Source organism: Procambarus clarkii, chromosome 13 (genome assembly GCF_040958095.1).
Source record: "Procambarus clarkii isolate CNS0578487 chromosome 13, FALCON_Pclarkii_2.0, whole genome shotgun sequence".
Classification (NCBI taxonomy): domain Eukaryota; kingdom Metazoa; phylum Arthropoda; class Malacostraca; order Decapoda; family Cambaridae; genus Procambarus; species Procambarus clarkii.
This window is the reverse complement of record NC_091162.1, coordinates 48,671,168-48,690,998: the sequence shown is the minus strand read 5'-3', so window position 1 is coordinate 48,690,998 and position 19,831 is coordinate 48,671,168. Positions and strand designations below refer to the sequence as shown.

General features: G+C 34.6%; 2 protein-coding genes and 1 long non-coding RNA gene across 4 annotated transcripts; all 3 read right to left on the bottom strand.

Moving 5' to 3' along the window:
- Positions 1–319: 319 nt before the first annotated feature.
- Positions 320–2,917, bottom strand: LOC138364302 (uncharacterized). 2 transcript variants are annotated; one of them, XR_011228403.1, is made up of 5 exons: positions 2,800–2,917; positions 2,422–2,510; positions 1,539–1,709; positions 1,072–1,256; positions 320–803 (listed from the first exon to the last, which is right to left on the bottom strand). It is a non-coding gene; the product is annotated as an uncharacterized lncRNA (long non-coding RNA). The 2 variants fall into 2 exon arrangements; XR_011228402.1 differs by lacking the exons at positions 2,422–2,510; positions 2,800–2,917 and having other exon boundaries at positions 1,539–1,877.
- A 178-nt stretch (positions 2,918–3,095) lies between these two features.
- LOC138364489 (uncharacterized) lies at positions 3,096–7,901 on the bottom strand. Its single transcript, XM_069324134.1, has 5 exons — positions 7,509–7,901; positions 6,472–6,662; positions 5,901–5,994; positions 4,561–4,678; positions 3,096–3,247 (listed from the first exon to the last, which is right to left on the bottom strand). The coding sequence occupies exons 1-5, from the start codon at positions 7,671–7,673 to the stop codon at positions 3,096–3,098; spliced, it is 720 nt and encodes a 239-aa protein (XP_069180235.1). The 5' UTR covers positions 7,674–7,901.
- On the bottom strand, positions 7,722–15,912 carry LOC138364301 (uncharacterized). The gene is made up of 8 exons (XM_069323896.1): positions 15,882–15,912; positions 11,439–11,618; positions 11,016–11,180; positions 10,819–10,905; positions 9,494–9,541; positions 8,755–8,913; positions 8,276–8,360; positions 7,722–7,744 (listed from the first exon to the last, which is right to left on the bottom strand). The coding sequence occupies exons 2-7, from the start codon at positions 11,575–11,577 to the stop codon at positions 8,356–8,358; spliced, it is 603 nt and encodes a 200-aa protein (XP_069179997.1). The 5' UTR covers positions 11,578–11,618; positions 15,882–15,912; the 3' UTR covers positions 7,722–7,744; positions 8,276–8,355.
- Between the last annotated feature and the right edge of the window lie 3,919 nt (positions 15,913–19,831).

Genomic DNA, 19,831 nt, shown 5'->3' with positions numbered 1-19,831 from the left:
AGAGTAAAAATGTGTATTTCCATGTTCTACATTCAGTACCAACATTATAGTGAGTAAATATATCATATTTCTTCATTACTTACGTAATGCTAGGAAGCATCATCTCAAATGAAGTAGTTTCCTGAACCTACTGGGCCGTCATATCTACACTTGAAACTTTGTACGGAGTCTGCCTCCACAACATCACTTCCTGATGCATTCCATTTGTCAACTACTGATACTAAAAAAGTTTTCTGTATCTCATTTGGGCACTCATTTTTCATGTTTACCTTTTTTTTGTGTGTGTGTTTTTTGAAGGAAAGCAAAGAAATTGCACATAACTACAACTACAATTTATTTAATAAGCATTTCTAAACTAAACAAAACTTTGAGGGTAATTAATAAAAATAAAAACTAATTTGAAAACAAATCTTTCTTGAGCAACATAGGGATGCAAAATTAACATGACGATGATTTGGGCAAAGAACATTTGCCAACCCAGGGGTAGAGAATACTTGTTATTTTCTCTTTGCTTTGCTACTTAAAGCTACTCAAATCAAAGGGAAGAGTGTTTCTTCCATTTCTTCGTTGTCAGTCTGTGACTCAATACTGACTACACTGTTGTCACTGTCGGTCTCGGAATCCTCGGAATCTTGACTGTCTGTTTGAAATTTGTTGTACTCAACTTCCCTGTCTTCAGAAAACAGGTTAGTTGCCTCAAATAGTTTAATTTGATACAATTTTTTCATATTTAGCAAGAGGGCCGTAAGTCCACTGGTTACATGCTGGAATGATGACTTCTTTATTGAGTATTTACCCTGTTCCTGTAAAACAAACACACATCATTATTTCAGGCATTTTTTAAATTAAATGTTTGTTTTCCTAACAAGTGTTTCATTTAAACTTTAACCAGTAAAAGTGATAATGATAATATTACAATTTGTGTCTACAAAATGCTTTTACTAATTTTACTTAGCTTATACACAAACAACAATGATTAAGCTACCTGTTAAAATAATTACCAAGTAGCTATAATGCAATAACATTTATTTCAGTGGAGTAATTAAGTTAATATTGATACCTGATACTAACTTCAATTATCCAAGAGGGTGGAGCACTTTTGTTTTGTACATCATCTAGTCTTTGTGTTATCTCAAGCTTTTTTCTGTAGAAATCCAAGTAACTTTTCATTTCCAGTTGAATGACATTTTGTTCTTCCATAGTCCTGTTGTACATATGCAGCTTTTATGCAGCATTTCTCTTTTCTTGAAGAGTAACTTAAAATATTCAAAAATAAAATATAAAGTAAATTATTTAATAAGGAACATGAACAAATCTGTCATTGTAGGATGCATGTATTATGCAACAACAATGCAATCATATGTAATCATTTTTAAAGTATCTTGTTAATATTATTATCTTAAAAATATAAATTAGGCATGGACTTCCATTTGTCCATTACCATAATGAGTAAGTTTGAATTAACATGTTAGTAGCTAACAATATTTATCCTCATTGACAAGGCCAATATGCACAGAAAAATAACCAAATATACTTACCATTATCAGTTGGTTGAGGAGTGTCATTATACCATGGAAAGTTGCCCTCTTCATCAATGTCCACACTAAGTTTTTCTGTATTGTCTTCATTGTAGACCGCTATCAGTTCCCTCAACTTTTTCCTGTCTGCTTCAATCTTTGCACGGTATCGTGATCTCATTTTGCTTGAAACTGAAAGAAACACTTTGTTACTAGTAAATAAGATTATAGTTGATAAATTTGTTTTGTATATACTTAGTAGTGAATACCTACACAAAAGTAGCAGAACACACTACATAAATATTTGCCAAGCACTTTTTTTTTAACAAGCTTAGGTATACACAGCAATGTGCTGCTATCCTATTATGTATGTAAGACCACAGTGTAGATCAAAAACCTCACAGGACAGCCAGTCATACATGGAATCTGGAGAGAATATGAAATGTAAGGCTGATCTATTAGCCTCCACTAACAAAATCGGGGTACAGCACAAGAATATCTTCCAATATTCCTGAGTGTATGAAGTAATAACAAAACTCAAAGTACATCATACCATTTGTTCTGAAGTCATTGATAACAGGGCAATCACATATATAGTGATAGACAGTATGTCCTAGCTTTTGTTCACATAGTTTACAACTGGAATGATTTCCATTGGCAGATACATTACCTGCAGGCACCTGCCATAGATATTGATATCTCAACTTAATTTTGACAATTACCTATAATTACATAGGACAACACCTAAGTGAGATGGTATCCATACAAATCTACCTTAGAAATAAATGACATTAGATGTGTTTAGATAAAAAAAAAGTCATTGTTTTCTTGAAGTATTTTACAAACACTAAAAGATTTCTGTTTGTTTTATCAGTCCCTAACTTATACATAAGCTTTAACATACCTGCTACACTGGATATGTGGGATTTCTTGGTTCTAATTGAGTCACATACTAACTCTATTCCCTTTTGAACATCATTTTGAGAAACTGATCTGTTGAGAATAGAGGATACTGTTTACTATAATGTTTACTAAATTCAAACATGTAAAGACCCTGATTAATTAAAAAAAAATTAACTTAAATTTTTAGGCAATGGTCATAATGGCATTTTATGATGGCTGACAATTATTGTACAAGAACTAAACAATTAAAATAATAAAGAAATGTTTTGGCAATTTTATGATTTATGGTACTGCATTGATTTTACAGTACAATAACCTTGTTAAAATATATAAGAGTATTTCAAAACAGTGTTTCTTACTATATATTTTACAAGCAAACCTTTTATTTAAACTCTGGGCTAAGTTGGTTAACTCTGCAATCTAGATGAGAAGTTGTTTTTCATCAAGAGATAAGTCAGCTAACTCCTTTCTTATTAACTCTGCAGCTTCTTTTGCCTATCAACAGGAGGAAAAACTGCCCTGTTAGTATAATAAATGTTGCAATTTTTATTTAATATTTTGATATTACAAAAAAACAAAACAATCCTTACGAGCCTAACTGCTGATGAAGGCTGTTTAATGGCAGTAAATGTTATTTTTATTTTTATTTTTGAATGTTTTTTTTTTCCTGTGCACTTATATTAGTGATTCATGATCATTGTTGCATATATTCAATGAATAAAGCAAATTACTTGCCTTACAAAATCTTGAAGCTAGAACACGAGCTAAAGAGTCATGTTTACGTTGGTTCCAAAAAAATGAAGATTCACTAAGTTCTTCTTCACGCTCTGAAAAAAAGGGACAAAAAATAACTCCCTTCAATGAATATGTAAAATGAAAATAATTCACTTTTAGGCAGGCGATGAGTCACAATAACGTGGCTAAAGTATGTAGACCAGACCACTCACTAGAAGGTGAAGGGACGACGACGTTTCGGTCCATCCTGGACCATTCTCAAGTCAATTGTGATGAGGAAGTAGAGACAGGCAATAAATAGGCTAGAGAGAGCTGAGGAGCAAAGTAAGGTGTATTTTAGGGGATAGTAATAATAATAAGAGCTGCAGAGGGCCTATTGGCCCATACGAGGCAGCTCCTATTATAACCACCAAATGAGAAGGAGATAGGAATAAGAAGACGATAGCAAGGGAGCGTAGGAGAAGACAATGAACAGAAAAAAGGGAGAAGAGTGAAAGAAAAGGAAAGAGAAAGAAAAGATAGATAAATGGAAGGGGTAAGCTTATGTTAAGTCACGTTTGTTAGAAAGATTACAGCATTTGAGTATATACTGTGAAAGGGAAGAGTCCACAGCAACAAAGCCAGGACTCCAGTTCATGTTGGGTACATTGTGTATTAGAGCCGATTCAACAAGACGGCGTCTGTGGAGAGTAGAGGCAGGAAAGATTATTTTGGAGGAAGACCAATCTATGGGATGATTAGAATCTCTCACATGGCAGAAGGGAGCATTGTTAGTGTCTGCAGACTTGACACTTCTCTTGTGTGCTTTAAGTCTGTCATTCAGTGTACAGCCAGTTTCGCCAAAGTATTGTACCAGATGAACAGGAAATAGAGTAGACACCAGCATCAGGAGGAGCATTTTTTTTTTTTTTTTTTTTGAGGAGCACTGTGAACTAGATTGCTACGAAGTGTGTTAGTTTGTTGGTGTGTTAGTTAGTTCTTATTCCTATCTCCTTTTCATTCAGTGGTTATAATAGCAGCTGCCTCGTATGGGCCAATAGGCCATCTGCAGCTCTTATTATTATTACTATCCCCTAAAATACACCTTACTTTGCTCCTCAGCTCTCTCTAGCCTATTTATTGCCTGTCTCTACTTCCTCATCACAATTGACTTGAGAATGGTCCAGGACGGACTGAAACGTCGTCATCCCTTCACCTTCTAGTGTGTGGTCTGGTCAACATTCACTTTTATACTATCTATAATTTACTTGCTATATTAATCAAATCCAATTCATATACACAAAGTTGTAGGGTGACACCAGGTGTTGCTAGTTACTGAAGTCATCTTCATTACACATAATAAATATCACTAACAAGTTTTAATAGATTATACCTTCCTCATTGTAACAATGCACTATAAACTAACCGGCTTTCAACATGTTTTTGGTGGTACTGTTGTACCACGACATATAGCTGAAAATTTGCTCGGTTTCTTCACCTGTGGTCAAACCACTTCCATGCTGCCAGCGTCCTCCATACAAGACCTATAATTAAGATGTAACACACTGTAAAATAATTACAAGGAAAGAATATTAGTCGATTGCTCAAAAATTTAATTATGACTAAATACTTTATTCTGATTAATAGCTTTTTAACCCTAAAATAACGTTACATTTATACCCGTTACTTTGACAAATGATAATTATTTACCTGGCAATACCATGCATGGTCTTTTGCATGCAAAACACCTAGGAACGGCTTTGTCTCCAGTAGGGTATATTTTTTATTTTTTTCTTGAATTTTCAGGGCCCATGGCCAGTACTGTACTGGCATATGATGTCCTGGCAGATGTACTTGGCACTTTTGAAGTAATTTATATGGAGATAGTGTGCATAGCCAAAAACCTCACCACGAGTCATATTGCACATTTTGAGAATTACACCATGCCGGCATGATGCAAGGCTTATGCCAGTCTGATCCAGGGATTTGTGTGTATACGGTTCGTTTCGTGCCGCTTTCCACAACGAGACACCACAATTTTGGCACTGTTCTGCAAATCAAATATAAATGATATATATTATATATTTATATAATATATATATATATATATATATATATATATATATATATATATATATATATATATATATATATATATATATATATATATATTATATAAATATAGTATATATAAAATATATAATAAATAATGAAAAGAACCTAACCTGATGGGTTATATAAAAGTGATATAGACCAACAGAAATATAGCATCTTACTCAATATGGCTTCAGACCCCAAAAATCACCATTTATATGGTGCATGTAGCTCTTGACAAACGTTGAGTACTCTATGTTTTACTTGTTGACTTGCCTGTGGGTTAAAAAAACCTAACTACTCATTATAATATATATATTAACTCTGTAAACTGTAAGACATCATGACTGTCTTTTCCCAATGGTGTAGTGGGTTAAGAACACTCGCCTGGCGTTTCGCGAGCGCTTTGTCCTGGGTTTGTATCCTGGCCTTGGAAGATTTACTGGGCATCAACCCTTAACAATGGCCCCCCCCCTGTTTACCCAACAGTAAAATGGGTACCTGGTTGTTAATGGATTTGGTGGGGTCATATTCTGGGGAACATAGGATTAACGACTTGCTTGAAACACTATGCGTGCTAGTGGCTGTACAAGAATGTAAAAAGGCTTGTATATATAAATAAAAATATAAAATCTATGTACAGTTTACAAAGTCTGTACACATAATATTTACCTTTGTTTTTAAGCTCTCTATATGGTTAAGGTGATTAGTCACATCATTGTCAGCAGCAAAGACACTCTCTGAATAATATGATTCCCTCAATCCTCTGAAAGAAACAAAATGACAGTATTTACATAATTTACATTGATTTGTTTTCAATTTTGATGATTGTGTAAATATATATTACTTAATGTTGTAAGTAATTTGAGAGAGTAAGTAATAGAGAGTAAGTAATAGAGAGTAAGTAAGTAATCTCAACAAAGAGAGTGTCTTTGTTGTCAGCAGCAAAGACACTCTCTGAATAATATGATTCCCTCAATCCTCTGAAAGAAACAAAATGACAGTATTTACATAATTTACATTGATTTGTTTTCAATTTTGATGATTGTGTAAATATATATTACTTAATGTTGTAATACATGAATAATGCTATTATGTATTGCATGTAAGAATTTTTTCAGATATTGATATACTTACATAACGAATAATGTATTGTGATATATAAGTTGCCCTAATAGAAATGTATTAATTGTTGAAAAATTAAAATTTATCTTACAAAAGGAAAATTATTTAAGAACTGTACCTTCCAACTTTTTCATATCGGAATAACTTTTTGTTGCCATCAATATGTATGGCAAATGGGTTAGTATGACAAGCAGGGCACACGGTCTTATTGTAGCTTTGGACATTTGCAAGTTCATACTGCATAAATCTCCACTCCTGGAATGTTCTTTTAGCAGCTTCAAAGTTGATGCAACCATCCTGAAGTATATACTGAATATAGAATTTGCATGGATTAGCCCCATATATTGGGGGAGTGGGTAGCACAAGTTATAGTGCAAGATTGAACAACTACGTTCCCAGCCTAGTACTGGGAACCTGGTTCCCAGCCTAATACTGGGAACCTTGTTCCCAGCGTAGTGCTGGGAACCTAGTTCCCAGCACTAGGCCCAGATGTGGCTAAGCCATGCAAGTTGCATGAGTTAGCCATATATATTGGGGGAGTGGGTAGCACAAGTAACAGTGCAAGTTTGAAGAACTACGTAGGAAACTATAAGGATGAAATTAATGCTTTTTAGTTTTACTTTTGAATAATGTTTTGAACAGCTGGACAGCTTTTAATTCAATAAAGAGTTTACCAATTAGGAGCAATAACCAATTACTTTATTTGCATAGAGAGTTTGCACAGATTTAGTTTGACTCGGGGGATATCCGAGAGATATTGATTTCTGGTGTGGTGATTATGGGATCCTTTACATCTATCAAGGAAGAGTTTCAGATTAGGATGTGCATTTAGGAACAAGGTTTTGTACATGTAAGTGGCACAAGAGAATGTGTGGAGTGGGTTCATATTTTTATGTATTATTATATATACAATACAATACAATACAATACAATACAATTTTACAATACAATTTTATTTAGGTAAGGTACATACATACAATAAATATTTACAAGGATTGTTTGACTTATAGGTAGAGCTAGTACATACAATGCCTAAAGCCACTATTACGCAAAGCGTTTCGGGCATTAATAATGTTTACAGGTACTTTAATACATTAATACAGTTTAATGTATACAGGTACTTACATTACATATATAAAATTAATAAATACTTACTCTTCCATTACGAGAGCCAAGCGCTTGGAGCGCTATTAACAAGGATTTCATTGATAAACCTGGACTGTTCCTTTTAAGGAAATGCCAGTTGTTCAGGAGTTTGGTGCTGAAGAATGTGTTACTTTTCCTGGCTGATGAGCAGAAGTATCCACCATCATACAACATCTTAGCATCTGCAGGAAGGCTGTATCCACACTCTTGACACTCAAATATGGGCAGATAAAGGTCATACCTGCCTAGAAAGCTTAGTTTTAGTATTTATTCCTAAAATAAAGCAGCTTATTTTGAATCTTTTGTAAAACTCATCTCCATCACTGAATGGATATGTTTGTGTCTCAAAGATTGAAGTCCACATGCTTGGGTATGGGTATCCTCACTAGAACCTCAGTGATGCTACTATATTCAGTGATGCAAATACTCATAGACTTATGTGTTCAAACTTAATATTAAATAAAATATACCTGAGAGCATTATGAAAGTACACATGATGTCAGAACTCTTTATGTTAAGGTTACAGTCTTTACAGTTACAGGAAATTTTTGGCACAGGAACTGGCACAACAGGTTCTGAATAAGAAAATAATAATAAACTTAGCAAAGATTGCATATTTAAATAATATTCAGTAAGTCAAATGCCATAAAAATTGAATTGCTTGAGTAAAAAATTTATTTATTTTTTTCTTTCAATATTTTGGTACTGTACTTATATTGTAAAGGCTTGGTAAAAAGAAAAGTTTTCATATGTAAAGAATTTTTTGGTTTACATACGCCAGTCAGTAAATGTCCCATTAAGGTCAACAGTCACAGTTGGTGGCAATGCTTCATAATATCCACTGGCCCAGGAAAACCTATCCTGGAATGGGTTTAAAAAAAAAAAATCATATCACAGTGGTAGCAGAATAGGCGATGACAATCTTCACATTTGATGCTGGCTTCAATCATACATTTGAAGCATTTTATGTCTGTCAAATGAAAATATTTGAAAACATATGTTCAAAAATATCACATCTTTGTCAAAAAATACTTCTGTACAGTTTCAGATCATGCAGAATTAGGAAAAAAATATGGTCTATAAGTATACATAAACATTTTTCATTAGTGATAAAATGCTTCAGGTATATTTAAAATGAAGTATCCACTCTCTATTCAAAAAATATAACTAAAAAAAATGCAAATATAATAAGTTGTAATGTAAACTGATATGCTGATGTAAATAGACAATATGCTTATAAGTATTGTGTATGTACCTTCAACTGGAACAGCGTGCCTACACACCTCCCACTCAAATAGAACTGACCGACTTTCTTCCCAAGAAATTTCAGCCTTCATTCTTCTTTGCTGCCATTGAGAAATCTTCACTTGCGATTCTTGGATTTTTTTTATTTCTGCAGCAAGTTCGGCAGCGGCTGAAATTATTATACTTTAATTATAATCTTACACTGATTTTTAGACTATCTTCTTTAGCTATTTTAAATTTCACTCAAACTATAAGTCAATATTTTGACCAAAAAATATTTTTATATATAAATTTAAATAATTATATATATATATATATATATATATATATATATATATATATATATATATATATATATATATATATATATATATATATATATATATATATATATATATATATATATATACAGTATTTATAATTTATAATAATATTTTTACAAATGTGTTTATAATATTACCCCTTTATCCATTTATCTACAACCATATTTATTCATCTATCTATACACCCTTGACAGGACATTTGCATCAGGAATGACTATGAAAATGGCCTAAGGGTCTTTATAAGGCATTTAACTTAAGCCTACTATGATCCACCCTACATACATCAAGGACCCAAGTCCTTTCCCCTGCAATTTCAGAGAGGATAGCCATATATGATATTATATATATATATATATATATATATATATATATATATATATATATATATATGGAATTTTTTTTTAAATAATAACAAATGTGACATACCATCAAAGTTTTCAGGTAACACTTCAACAGCAGCAGCACCGGGAGACTCTGCAATTACAGAATTGCCATTGCCAGGCAATAAATTAAGGTGTGTGTGTGTGTGTGTGTGTATGTATATATATATATATATATATATATATATATATATATATATATATATATATATATATATATATATATATATATATATATATATATATATATATAGATAGCTAGCCAGAATGGAGTTCTTGGCCCTACTATGCAAGGCCCGATTTGCCTAATAAGCCAAGTTTTCCAGAATTTCAATATTTTTTCAAATGTTTTTCTTGTGAAATGATAAAGTTATTCATTTCATTATGTATGAGCTAAATTTATTTAAATTTGAGTTAAAATTAATGTAGATATATGATTGAACCTAACCAAGCCTAGGTCAAGCTCACTCCATCCAAGATTCCCAACCTTGTTGAAGCGTTTTCAGGGTCTTCAGATGATGATATTGAGGCTGACGAACCTGAAAATGACGTGCTATAGGAGCCGGTCGGCCGAGTGGACAGCACGCTGGACTTGTGATCCTGTGGTCCCGGGTTCGATCCCAGGCGCCGGCGAGAAACAATGGGCAGAGTTTCTTTCACCCTATGCCCCTGTTACCTAGCAGTAAAATAGGTACCTGGGTGTTAGTCAGCTGTCACGGGCTGCTTCCTGGGGGGTGGAGACCTGGTCGAGGACCGGGCCGCGGGGACACTAAAGCCCCGAAATCCTCTCAAGATAACCTCAAGATAAGAAGAAGCATACCTAACCTAACCTAACTTATCTTAACCTAATCTAAACTAACATAACTAAATCAATAATTTATGTTCTTAATATAATATAATAATAATATTTAAAAAAAAAGGAAACAATTTATTGAAAATAAAAAGTCACTTGGCCTATTAGGCCAATCGGTACTTGCATAGTAGGCCAAGAAGTGCGTTCTGACTACTAGGTACGACATATATATATATATATATATATATATATATATATATATATATATATATATATATATATATATATATATATATATATATATATATATATATATATATATATATATATTTTAAAAACCTAGAAGGGGTACCACCTCTGGTGCAAGTGTAGGGACCCATATATATATATATATATATATATATATATATATATATATATATATATATATATATATATATATATATATATATATATATATATATATATACACACACACACACACACACGCTGTACAGTACAGTATTTGCAACTTAGTCCTTGGTTACTATGGCAATGCATTTATATTTGTATCTCTCTAAAATAATTAGATAACATACCATTGATATTTTGGGGTATAATGTCTACAACAGAAACTGGAGGCTTCATTACTTCATGACTGCAAGGGAAAGGATTTGATGGTGTGCCTAGTAATAGAAAAAAAAATGTAAAAAATATATTACTATAACAAGTTATTTATAATTACATTTAAGAGCAGTTAGTGATTATATTTAACTGTTGACAATAATACTAATACCTAAAGCTCTGCTTTTTCTAGACGAAGTGCCAGTATACATAATTGTCCGCCTTTTTGGGTTGTTATTTTGGGAATCATAAATTGCTCGAAGCCTTGTTATCTCCTCTTCAATCTCCTTCAATTTCTTTTGGTGTTGTAAATCTTGCACACTTTTATGCAACTCATCTGAACATAGATAAAGAACACACAAGTATTTTATGTAAAGCTGGAAAATGATATTATCCAACACAAATACGTGAAGTGTGTGAAAGCTGTATTTTAAATGCAGATGACATAAATTGCTCATTTGACAATATATGTTGGTAATCTTTACAACAATATGAAAGGGAGTAAAATATTTCCTTTAAATAAAATTAAATTAATCAATTATATGTTATTTATTTCCATATTAAACATTGTGAATAAAAATATAAGTGAGCTTACCATGTACAACAGGTATATGTTTTTTCTTTTCTGATCTCTTGATATTTGCCTGAGCCTGGCTTTCCGGCTGAGCTTTACGTTTGACATCAAAAAGCCTATAGCCACACTTGCAGACATGTTGATTAATGTTCACGATCATATTACATGAGGGACATAATCGCTGTAAAGCGTTTCTCAGGACTGAAAAATAAAGATAATTTGGGTTATGATAAACTGTGCAGTACAGTATAATTACATTATAATGTAGAACTACCTAAGCTCACCAGAAGTCACACACAATATGGGAAATCATTCATATTTGAATGATCAAATAAATGAGCAAATCATGAATGAATGATTTGAATGAGCAAATCATTCAACACAAAAGACCACATGGATAGTGAAATCTGGATCCAAAATTATAATTTATATAGATGTGACAGAGTAATAAGGTCAGGTGGAAGAGTAGGTCTGTATATTAAAGAGGAACTGGCATGAACAGTGCTCCTGAACTCAACTAATGAGGTGGTAAAGGTACTTGGAATCAGGGTTGAAAATATAAATCTAATTATTATTTTAATATACAAACTGCAAGATTCAACAGTTGAGAAATTAACTGAGCAAATCCACAAAATAGAGAATATCCTTGATAACTTAACAAACCCAGTACCAGATATTATCTTCTTTGCAGACTTCAATCTGCCCATTTTAAAATGGAGAATAGTAAAAATAACATTATAGCAGGAAATCAACCTGGAAATAACAAACTACAGGTCAGAGAACTACTGAGATTTTGTGACAAATTCTCGCCCAGTCAGCAGATTACAGAACCAACTAGGAACGAAAACACGCTGGACCTGATATTTACAAACAATGATGAGCTAATCAGCGACATTACTGTCTCAAACACTACGTACTCGGACAACATTGGAGTGAAAACTAACATTAATAATGGTAGTAGGCCTAAGTGAAACAACAAGTGAGAAGGGTTATTCAATAAATCCAATTTTAATAATAATAATAAAAGGATAGACTGGGCAAAAATAAATGGGGAACTTCCAAACGTTCAATGGGAATGTGTTCTAAGTAATAAACATCATACACAAAGAATAGAAAAACAGACTTCTGAAGCCTATGAAGTCTGTCTGAAACATGTTCCTTTGAGGAAAGCCAGAAAGAGGTCCAACGTAGAAAGAAAACGCAGGCGACACTACAAAAAAAGACAAAAAAACAACGGAAATGATTAAGCAGACAACTTTTCATACAAAGAAGGAATAATTTAAACAGGGAGATTGTAGAAATAAAACAGAGACTGAAGCATTCATATCAGATTGAAGAGAGGCAACTAGACAAAAAAGCAATTCAAGAAATAAAGGAAAACCCAAAATATTTCTTCATTTATGCTAAATCATAAGAAAATATCACTGCCAATATTGGACCTATTTGTATTAGTGAAGGTTCATACATTGAGGATGACAAATTTCTAATTTGTCATAACACTAATTTTACAATTAGTGAAATCCTAAAAAAGCTGTATGAGGATATGTTTAGCACTCAGATACACAGCATGAAAGTAACAAATCCGGACAACTTCTTTATGCGTGATATCCAAACCCCTGTAAATATAACCAATATCAACACGAGCATGGAACATTTTGAAAGAGAATTTTACAATATGCACTCAACCCCGGGTCCAGACTCATGGAATTTAATATTTATAAAGAAATGCAAAGTGACATTAGCACAGGCACTCAGTATAGTGAGTAGGAAGAGATTGGACACGGGGGAAATACCAGATGCGCTTAAAGCAGCAGACATAGCCCCTCTACACAAGAGAGGGAGCAAAGCACTGGCAAAGTATTATAGACCAGTTGCACTAACGTCCCACATAATAAAAGTATTTGAGATATTGATCAGGAGTCAGGTCACTACTTTCATGGAAACAAATGATCTCTACAATCCAGGCGAACATGGATTTACAGCGGGAAGATCATGCCTCTCACAGCTACTTGACCATTACGACAAAATCACTGAGGCATTAGAAGAAAAAGGGAATGCAGATGTGGTATACAGTACACGGATTTCACAAAACGCATTCGACAAATTTGACCGTGGAGTGATAGTACACAAAATGAGGTCAATGGGAATAACTGATAAAATAGGATGCTGGATACTCAGTTTTCTGTCAAACAGAACACAAAGAGTAACAGTCAATCATATAAAATCGAGTCCAATAACAGTTAAAAGCTCTGTACCTCAAGATACAGTCCTTGCACCATTGCTTTCCCTTATTCTCATATCAGATATAGACTCATATACAAGGCACAGCGTTGGATCATCCTTGGCAGATAACACAAAAATCAGCTTAAAAATTACCTCTGCTGAAGATATTGAAAAACTACAAGTAGATACAGTATTAATAAAGTTTACGACTGGGCAGCAGAAAATAACATGATGTTTAACAGCGACAAATTCCAGGTACTCAGATATGGTAAAAATGAGAACCTTAAACATAATACAGGGTACAAGACACAATCAAATTTGTCCATAGTAGGAAAGTAACATGTAAAGGACTTGGGAATAATAATGTCTGACGAACTAAAGTTTAGGGAGCATAACCAAGCAAATATTGTGGCAGCCAGAAAAATGAGAGGATGGATTACGAGAACTTTCAAATCCAGGGATCCCATCACAATGGTTGTACACTTCAAGTCACTTGTGTTGTCCCGTCTTGAGTACTGCTCAGAACTCGCTTTCCCCTTCAGAGCAGGTGAAGATTGCTGAAATAGAGGGAATACAGAGAACATATACAGCATGCATAGACTCGATAAAGCACCTAAATTATTGGGATCGCCTCAAAGCTCTCCAAATGTACTCACTAGAAAGGAGACAAGAGAGATAACAAATAATATACACATGGAAAATACTGGAGGCCCAGGTCCCAATAAATAAACAGTAAAATAACAACATACTGAAGTGAACAATATGGAAGAAAATGAAGAATATAACCAGTGAAGAGCAGGGGTGCCATAGACACAATCAGAGAGTACTGAATAAACATCAGAGGTCTGCGGTTTTCAACATACTCCTAGCGAGCATAAGAAATATTGCCGGAACAACCGTGGACTTCTTCAAGAGAAAACTAGATAGTTTTCTCAAAGGAGTGCCGGACCAACCGGGCTGTGGTGGGTATGTGCGCCTGCAGGCCACTCCAAGCAACAGCCTGGTGGACCCAACTCGCACAAGTCAAGCCTGGCCTACTGCCAGTCTTGCTGAGTAAAAAAACTCCCAGAACCCCATCAAGCAGGTATTGATTGCTCTTTAAATACTTAGTATAAGCAAAGATATTTAATGTTTGGTGAAGGATGGAGGGTAGGCAATCCAAGAGAGGAGGTGCATACTCTAGATGAAAGCAAACTAAGTAATACTTAATAAATATTCTAAATTGGAATTTTAGGTAATAATGTACAATCTTTGGATGACAAAACAACACATCAGAAAACGAAGATGCAATGATCTTTACGTCTGTCTGGGACAATTATCAAATTGTGTAATTAATATTTTTGTGAATCATTTGCTAATTATACTCTTAGCTAAATGGATAATATGTAGCATGAAAGAATGCTTCATACACTTTTCTGTCCTGAAAATTATGATAATTTCGGCTATCATAGAGTATGCAATATGATTAAAATATACACCAAATCAAGTCGACGATCCAAGCATCGGTTAGGTTAGGTTAGGTTTGGTTTGGTTAAGTTAAGTTAGGTTAGATTTGGTTAGGTTAGATTTGGTTAGGTTAGATTTGGTTAGGTTAGATTTAGTTAGGTTAGATTTAGTTAGGTTTGATTAGGTTAGGTTAGGTTAGGTCAGCCTAACATATCATATTTATTCATTACTAACGTATTGCCAGGAAGCTTTGTGAAGCTTGTGTAGCTTGTGGTAGCTTGTGGTAATTAGACAGACCTGTAATTGGGGGGAAAGGGGGGAGGGGGGAACCTCAATATAAGCCTAATTTGTAGCTTCCTGTTCTCCGACACAATGATTTATTTTACGTCAGGCTTTCAGCACGGCCGCATAAAAAAACCTGGTTATTTATTTATTAATATACGAGATGGTACACTGGGGGTTAAGAGAGAAAATAGGAATAATGATGATTTTACAATCTTGCCCGAAACGCTATGCGTACTAGTGACTTTAGGTATTGTATGTACTACCTCTATCTATAAATCAAACAGAATGTTTGTACTGTAACTCTGCATCTATGTATATATTTTTCCTAAATAAATTATTATTATTATTGTAAAGCCACTAGCACGCATAGCGTTTCGGGCAAAGATCCCGTACCCAGAAGCTGGGTATCTTTGGTTGCCCTGTGACTACTCTTATGACATTCCCTAACTCTTATGACATTCCATAACAGTATTGTTAAACTAATAACAATGAACAGTAGTTCAATATTACCGGAATAATCCAACTCATGTGGCCATGTTTTTGTTGTGAAGCCCGGTCGTTCAGTTCGTATACATCATACCTTCTTACGAAGGTTAGAGTCTTAAAAATGTCTTACCATTGCTGAGAAATCATAAGATATAATTATTTACAATAATACACTGGTTGTTTTTGTTGATTTAGGGGCGATGACATGAGTAAACTGGTTATGTTGTGATGATTTAGGGGCAACGAACTGTGGTTATTAGACTATGTTTTGTACATAAGCAAAAAAACAAGATGTAATTCTTTTAATTATAACAATAATAACGACAAAAAGTTAATAATTAATGTACTTGTTAAGCAAAATTCGCAATATCTTAGTTTTCTTTAGGAAAAAAAAAACACATCTGGAAAAAGATCTGCATACTATGTCTTACATTTTATTCCGTTATTTACACTAAAAGAACAATTAAACGTACACTATCGCCCGTGCCTGGTGCTCGTGCACCAGGCACGGGCACCGGGAGCTTCCCAGACACTGCCTTAATCGACTGAGATTAAGGCAGTGTTATTTTCATTCCTTTAGAACAAGGAAATCTCATTCTTAAACTGTATAATATGAGCTGCGCAATAATTTTTTGCTGATCTTCAATAAAGAAATTCTGGAGGGCTTGTGCAAGGATTAGGATGAGTTAGCCTAGTTTTTACTGTATATCCGTTTCTGGTTACTCAAGGGTGACAGTGGCGGGCAACACGAGAATAAATATTTGTATAAATTCCAATTTCGATCAGATCTACTTGGGGATAGTTTACAAATGTTCGCCATGAAATTTACGTTTTCTCTAATAGCCGAAGAGCTTATTTGAGAAAACAGTATGGCATTGAATCAGCGTGGTAAAACAATTGTATTATTGACACGACGAGTATAATCGACGTAGTTTTTATATATGTTGCCGGTCGAACACATCCTTATGTGACGTTTTATACTTATGTTCTTCTAGAACATTCTATTGCGAACACATTGGTACAAAAATGAAATACGTACATCGAAAACTAATGTCAGAACAGTGACAAGAGTATACACTTTTAAATATGGCCGCTCGATCGCCGATACACTAATTTCATTTGGGGAAATTTATTTTTTCATACGCCGTTTCGCGACAATTATTTATAACTGATATAAATGTTGCAAAAGAAGTTTAGGATTAAGTAACATATTACACATTAAAAAAAATGAATACATTAATACCTAAACAGTTTGTAAATACAGTGATAAATTGTGCCAAACATTACACAATATTATTTACTAAGAAGCGTATGACAACTCAAAACGGCATGATTTCAACAGGATTTTTTATAGTTGTCAAAAAACTCTGATTTTAATTATCAAGTATTTGTCACAATGTATTTTATATAATTATGAGGCAGTGGAACGACAAAATTGTTCTGTATTATAAATGCATAATGCTAAATTTCTATATACATAACAGTAAAATAATGACCACCTACATTTAAGGATAACTAGGAAATAGTAACTGGAAACTTTATTTGAACGAAAATTCAATACCAAATTTCTTAGATGTTTTTCTTAATATAAAGATCAACAGTAACGAATCTTATTCATTATGGACAAATTAACAAAAAAAAAACATAATTTTCATTGAGGACCATGTATTAGAGCATACTTAGTCACTTATATATTAAAAGTATTGTGTTTTTTGAAACATTGGGGTTGTAAACAAACAGAACGGCCTACCCGAAAAGTCGTAACATAAGAAGTTGTATATGTTTGCTAATTTATTATTTGATAAATGATTATTACTAATTTACGACGACTATAAAGGTTTCCCATTAGTTAAATTACTGTAGTGTGACTAAATGCTACTACAAAACATATTTAAATCCTGGGAAAGTCACAATGACCAGCGACATTAAAGCATAAAAGACTAAATAGTAACAGGAAACTGTCGGCGAACGAAAAATTCATTTCCAAATTTATTAGATGTTTTCCTAAATATAAAGATCGATGGGCTGGAATTTTCTGGATTATGGCCTAATTAAGGCAAAAATATATGTATTTTTACTTGAAGAACATATATCAGAGCATAGTCAGTGAGTTATAGAATAATAAGAGTGTGTATTTCATTGTATAACAAGAGATAGTCCATGGAAGCGAAAATAGACGTAGTTTAAGACAAAATAACGTCCAAAAACAGCCGTAGAGTCAAACGGCAACAGTTGACGTTCTTTTTAAGAGGACAGGTTGCCAGAAAAAGCCAGACAGATTTCCCCATATCTACCATGAAATACCTCTTACATACAGTGTGTGCTCACCTAATTGTGCTTGCGGGGGTTGAGCTCTGGCTCTTTGGTCCCGCCTCTCAACCGTCAATCAACTGGTGTACAAATTCCTGAGCCTATTGGGCTCTATCATATCTACATTTGAAACTGTGTATGGAGTCAGCCTCCACCACATCACTTCCTAATGCATTCCATTTACTAACTACTCTGACACTGAAAAAGTTCTTTCTAATGTCTCTGTGGCTCATTTGGGTACTCAGCTTCCACCTGTGTCCCCTTGTTCGCGTCCCACCAGTGTTGAATAGTTCATCCTTGTTTACCCGGTCGATTCCCCTGAGGATTTTGTAGGTTGTGATCATGTCCCCCCTTACTCTTCTGTCTTCCAGTGTCGTAAGGTGCATTTCCCGCAGCCTTTCCTCATAACTCATGCCTCTTAGTTCTGGGACTAGTCTAGTAGCATACCTTTGGACTTTTTCCAGCTTCGTCTTGTGCTTGACAAGGTACGGGCTCCATGCTGGGGCCGCATACTCCAGGATTGGTCTTACATATGTGGTGTACAAGATTCTGAATGATTCCTTACACAGGTTCCTGAACGCCGTTCTGATGTTAGCCAGCCTCGCATATGCCGCAGACGTTATTCTCTTTATGTGGGCTTCAGGAGACAGGTTTGGTGTGATATCAACTCCTAGATCTTTCTCTCTGTCTGTTTCATTAAGTACTTCATCTCCTATTCTGTATCCTGTGCCTGGCCTCCTGTTTCCACTGCCTAGTTTCATTACTTTGCATTTACTCGGGTTGAACTTCAACAGCAATTTGTTGGACCATTCACTCAGTCTATCCAGGTCATCTTGTAGCCTCCTACTATCATCCTCTGTTTCAATCCTCCTCATAATTTTTGCATCGTCGGCAAACATTGAGAGGAACGAATCTATACCCTCTGGGAGATCATTTACATATACCAGAAACAGTATAGGTCCAAGGACTGACTCCTGCGGGACTCCACTTGTGACGTCTCGCCAATCTGAGACCTCACCCCTCACACAGACTCGTTGTCTCCTGTTGCTTAGGTACTCCTCTATCCACCGGAGTACCTTCCCTCTCACTCCAGCCTGCATCTCCAACTTTCGCACTAGCCTCTTGTATGGCACTGTATCAAAGGCTTTCTGACAATCCAAAAATATGCAGTCTGCCCACCCTTCTCTTTCTTGCCTTATTTTTGTTGCCTGGTCGTAGAATTCAAGTAACCCTGTGAGGCAGGACCTGCCATCCCTGAACCCATGTTGATGCTGTGTTACAAAGTTCCTTCGCTCCAGATGCTCCACTAGTTTTTTTCGCACAATCTTCTCCATCAGCTTGCATGGTATGCAGGTTAGGGACACTGGCCTGTAGTTCAGTGCCTCCTGTCTATCCCCTTTCTTGTATATCGGGACTACGTTAGCTGCTTTCCAAATATCTGGCAGTTCCCCTGTTGCCAGTGATTTGTTATACACTATGGAGAGTGGTAGGCTCCGTTCTCTTGCTCCTTCCTTTAGAACCCAAGGGGAGATTCCATCTGGGCCTATAGCCTTCGTCACGTCCAACTCTAGTAAACACTTCCTTACTTCCCCACTGGTAATCTCAAACTCTGTGTGTGTACCTAAGTGTGACAACCGTGCACAAAACATACCTCCAACAATACT

What these genes read in the sequence shown, in the direction of transcription:
- LOC138364489 (XM_069324134.1), bottom strand. Translation starts at nt 7,673, where the DNA reads ATGTTGTATGATGGTGGATACTTCTGCTCATCAGCCAGGAAAAGTAAC. An exon ending in TTGGCTCTCGTAATGGAAGA is followed by an intron (nt 6,663 to 7,508) that starts GTAAGTATTTAT and finishes TTCTATATTCAG; the next exon opens with TATATACTTCAGGATGGTTG. An exon ending in TAGAGAGCTTAAAAACAAAG is followed by an intron (nt 4,679 to 5,900) that starts GTAAATATTATG and finishes TCTTAATTATAG; the next exon opens with GTCTTGTATGGAGGACGCTG.
- LOC138364301 (XM_069323896.1), bottom strand. Translation starts at nt 11,577, where the DNA reads ATGATCGTGAACATTAATCAACATGTCTGCAAGTGTGGCTATAGGCTT. An exon ending in TAGAAAAAGCAGAGCTTTAG is followed by an intron (nt 10,906 to 11,015) that starts GTATTAGTATTA and finishes TTCTATTACTAG; the next exon opens with GCACACCATCAAATCCTTTC. An exon ending in GTTACCTGAAAACTTTGATG is followed by an intron (nt 8,914 to 9,493) that starts GTATGTCACATT and finishes TAATAATTTCAG; the next exon opens with CCGCTGCCGAACTTGCTGCA.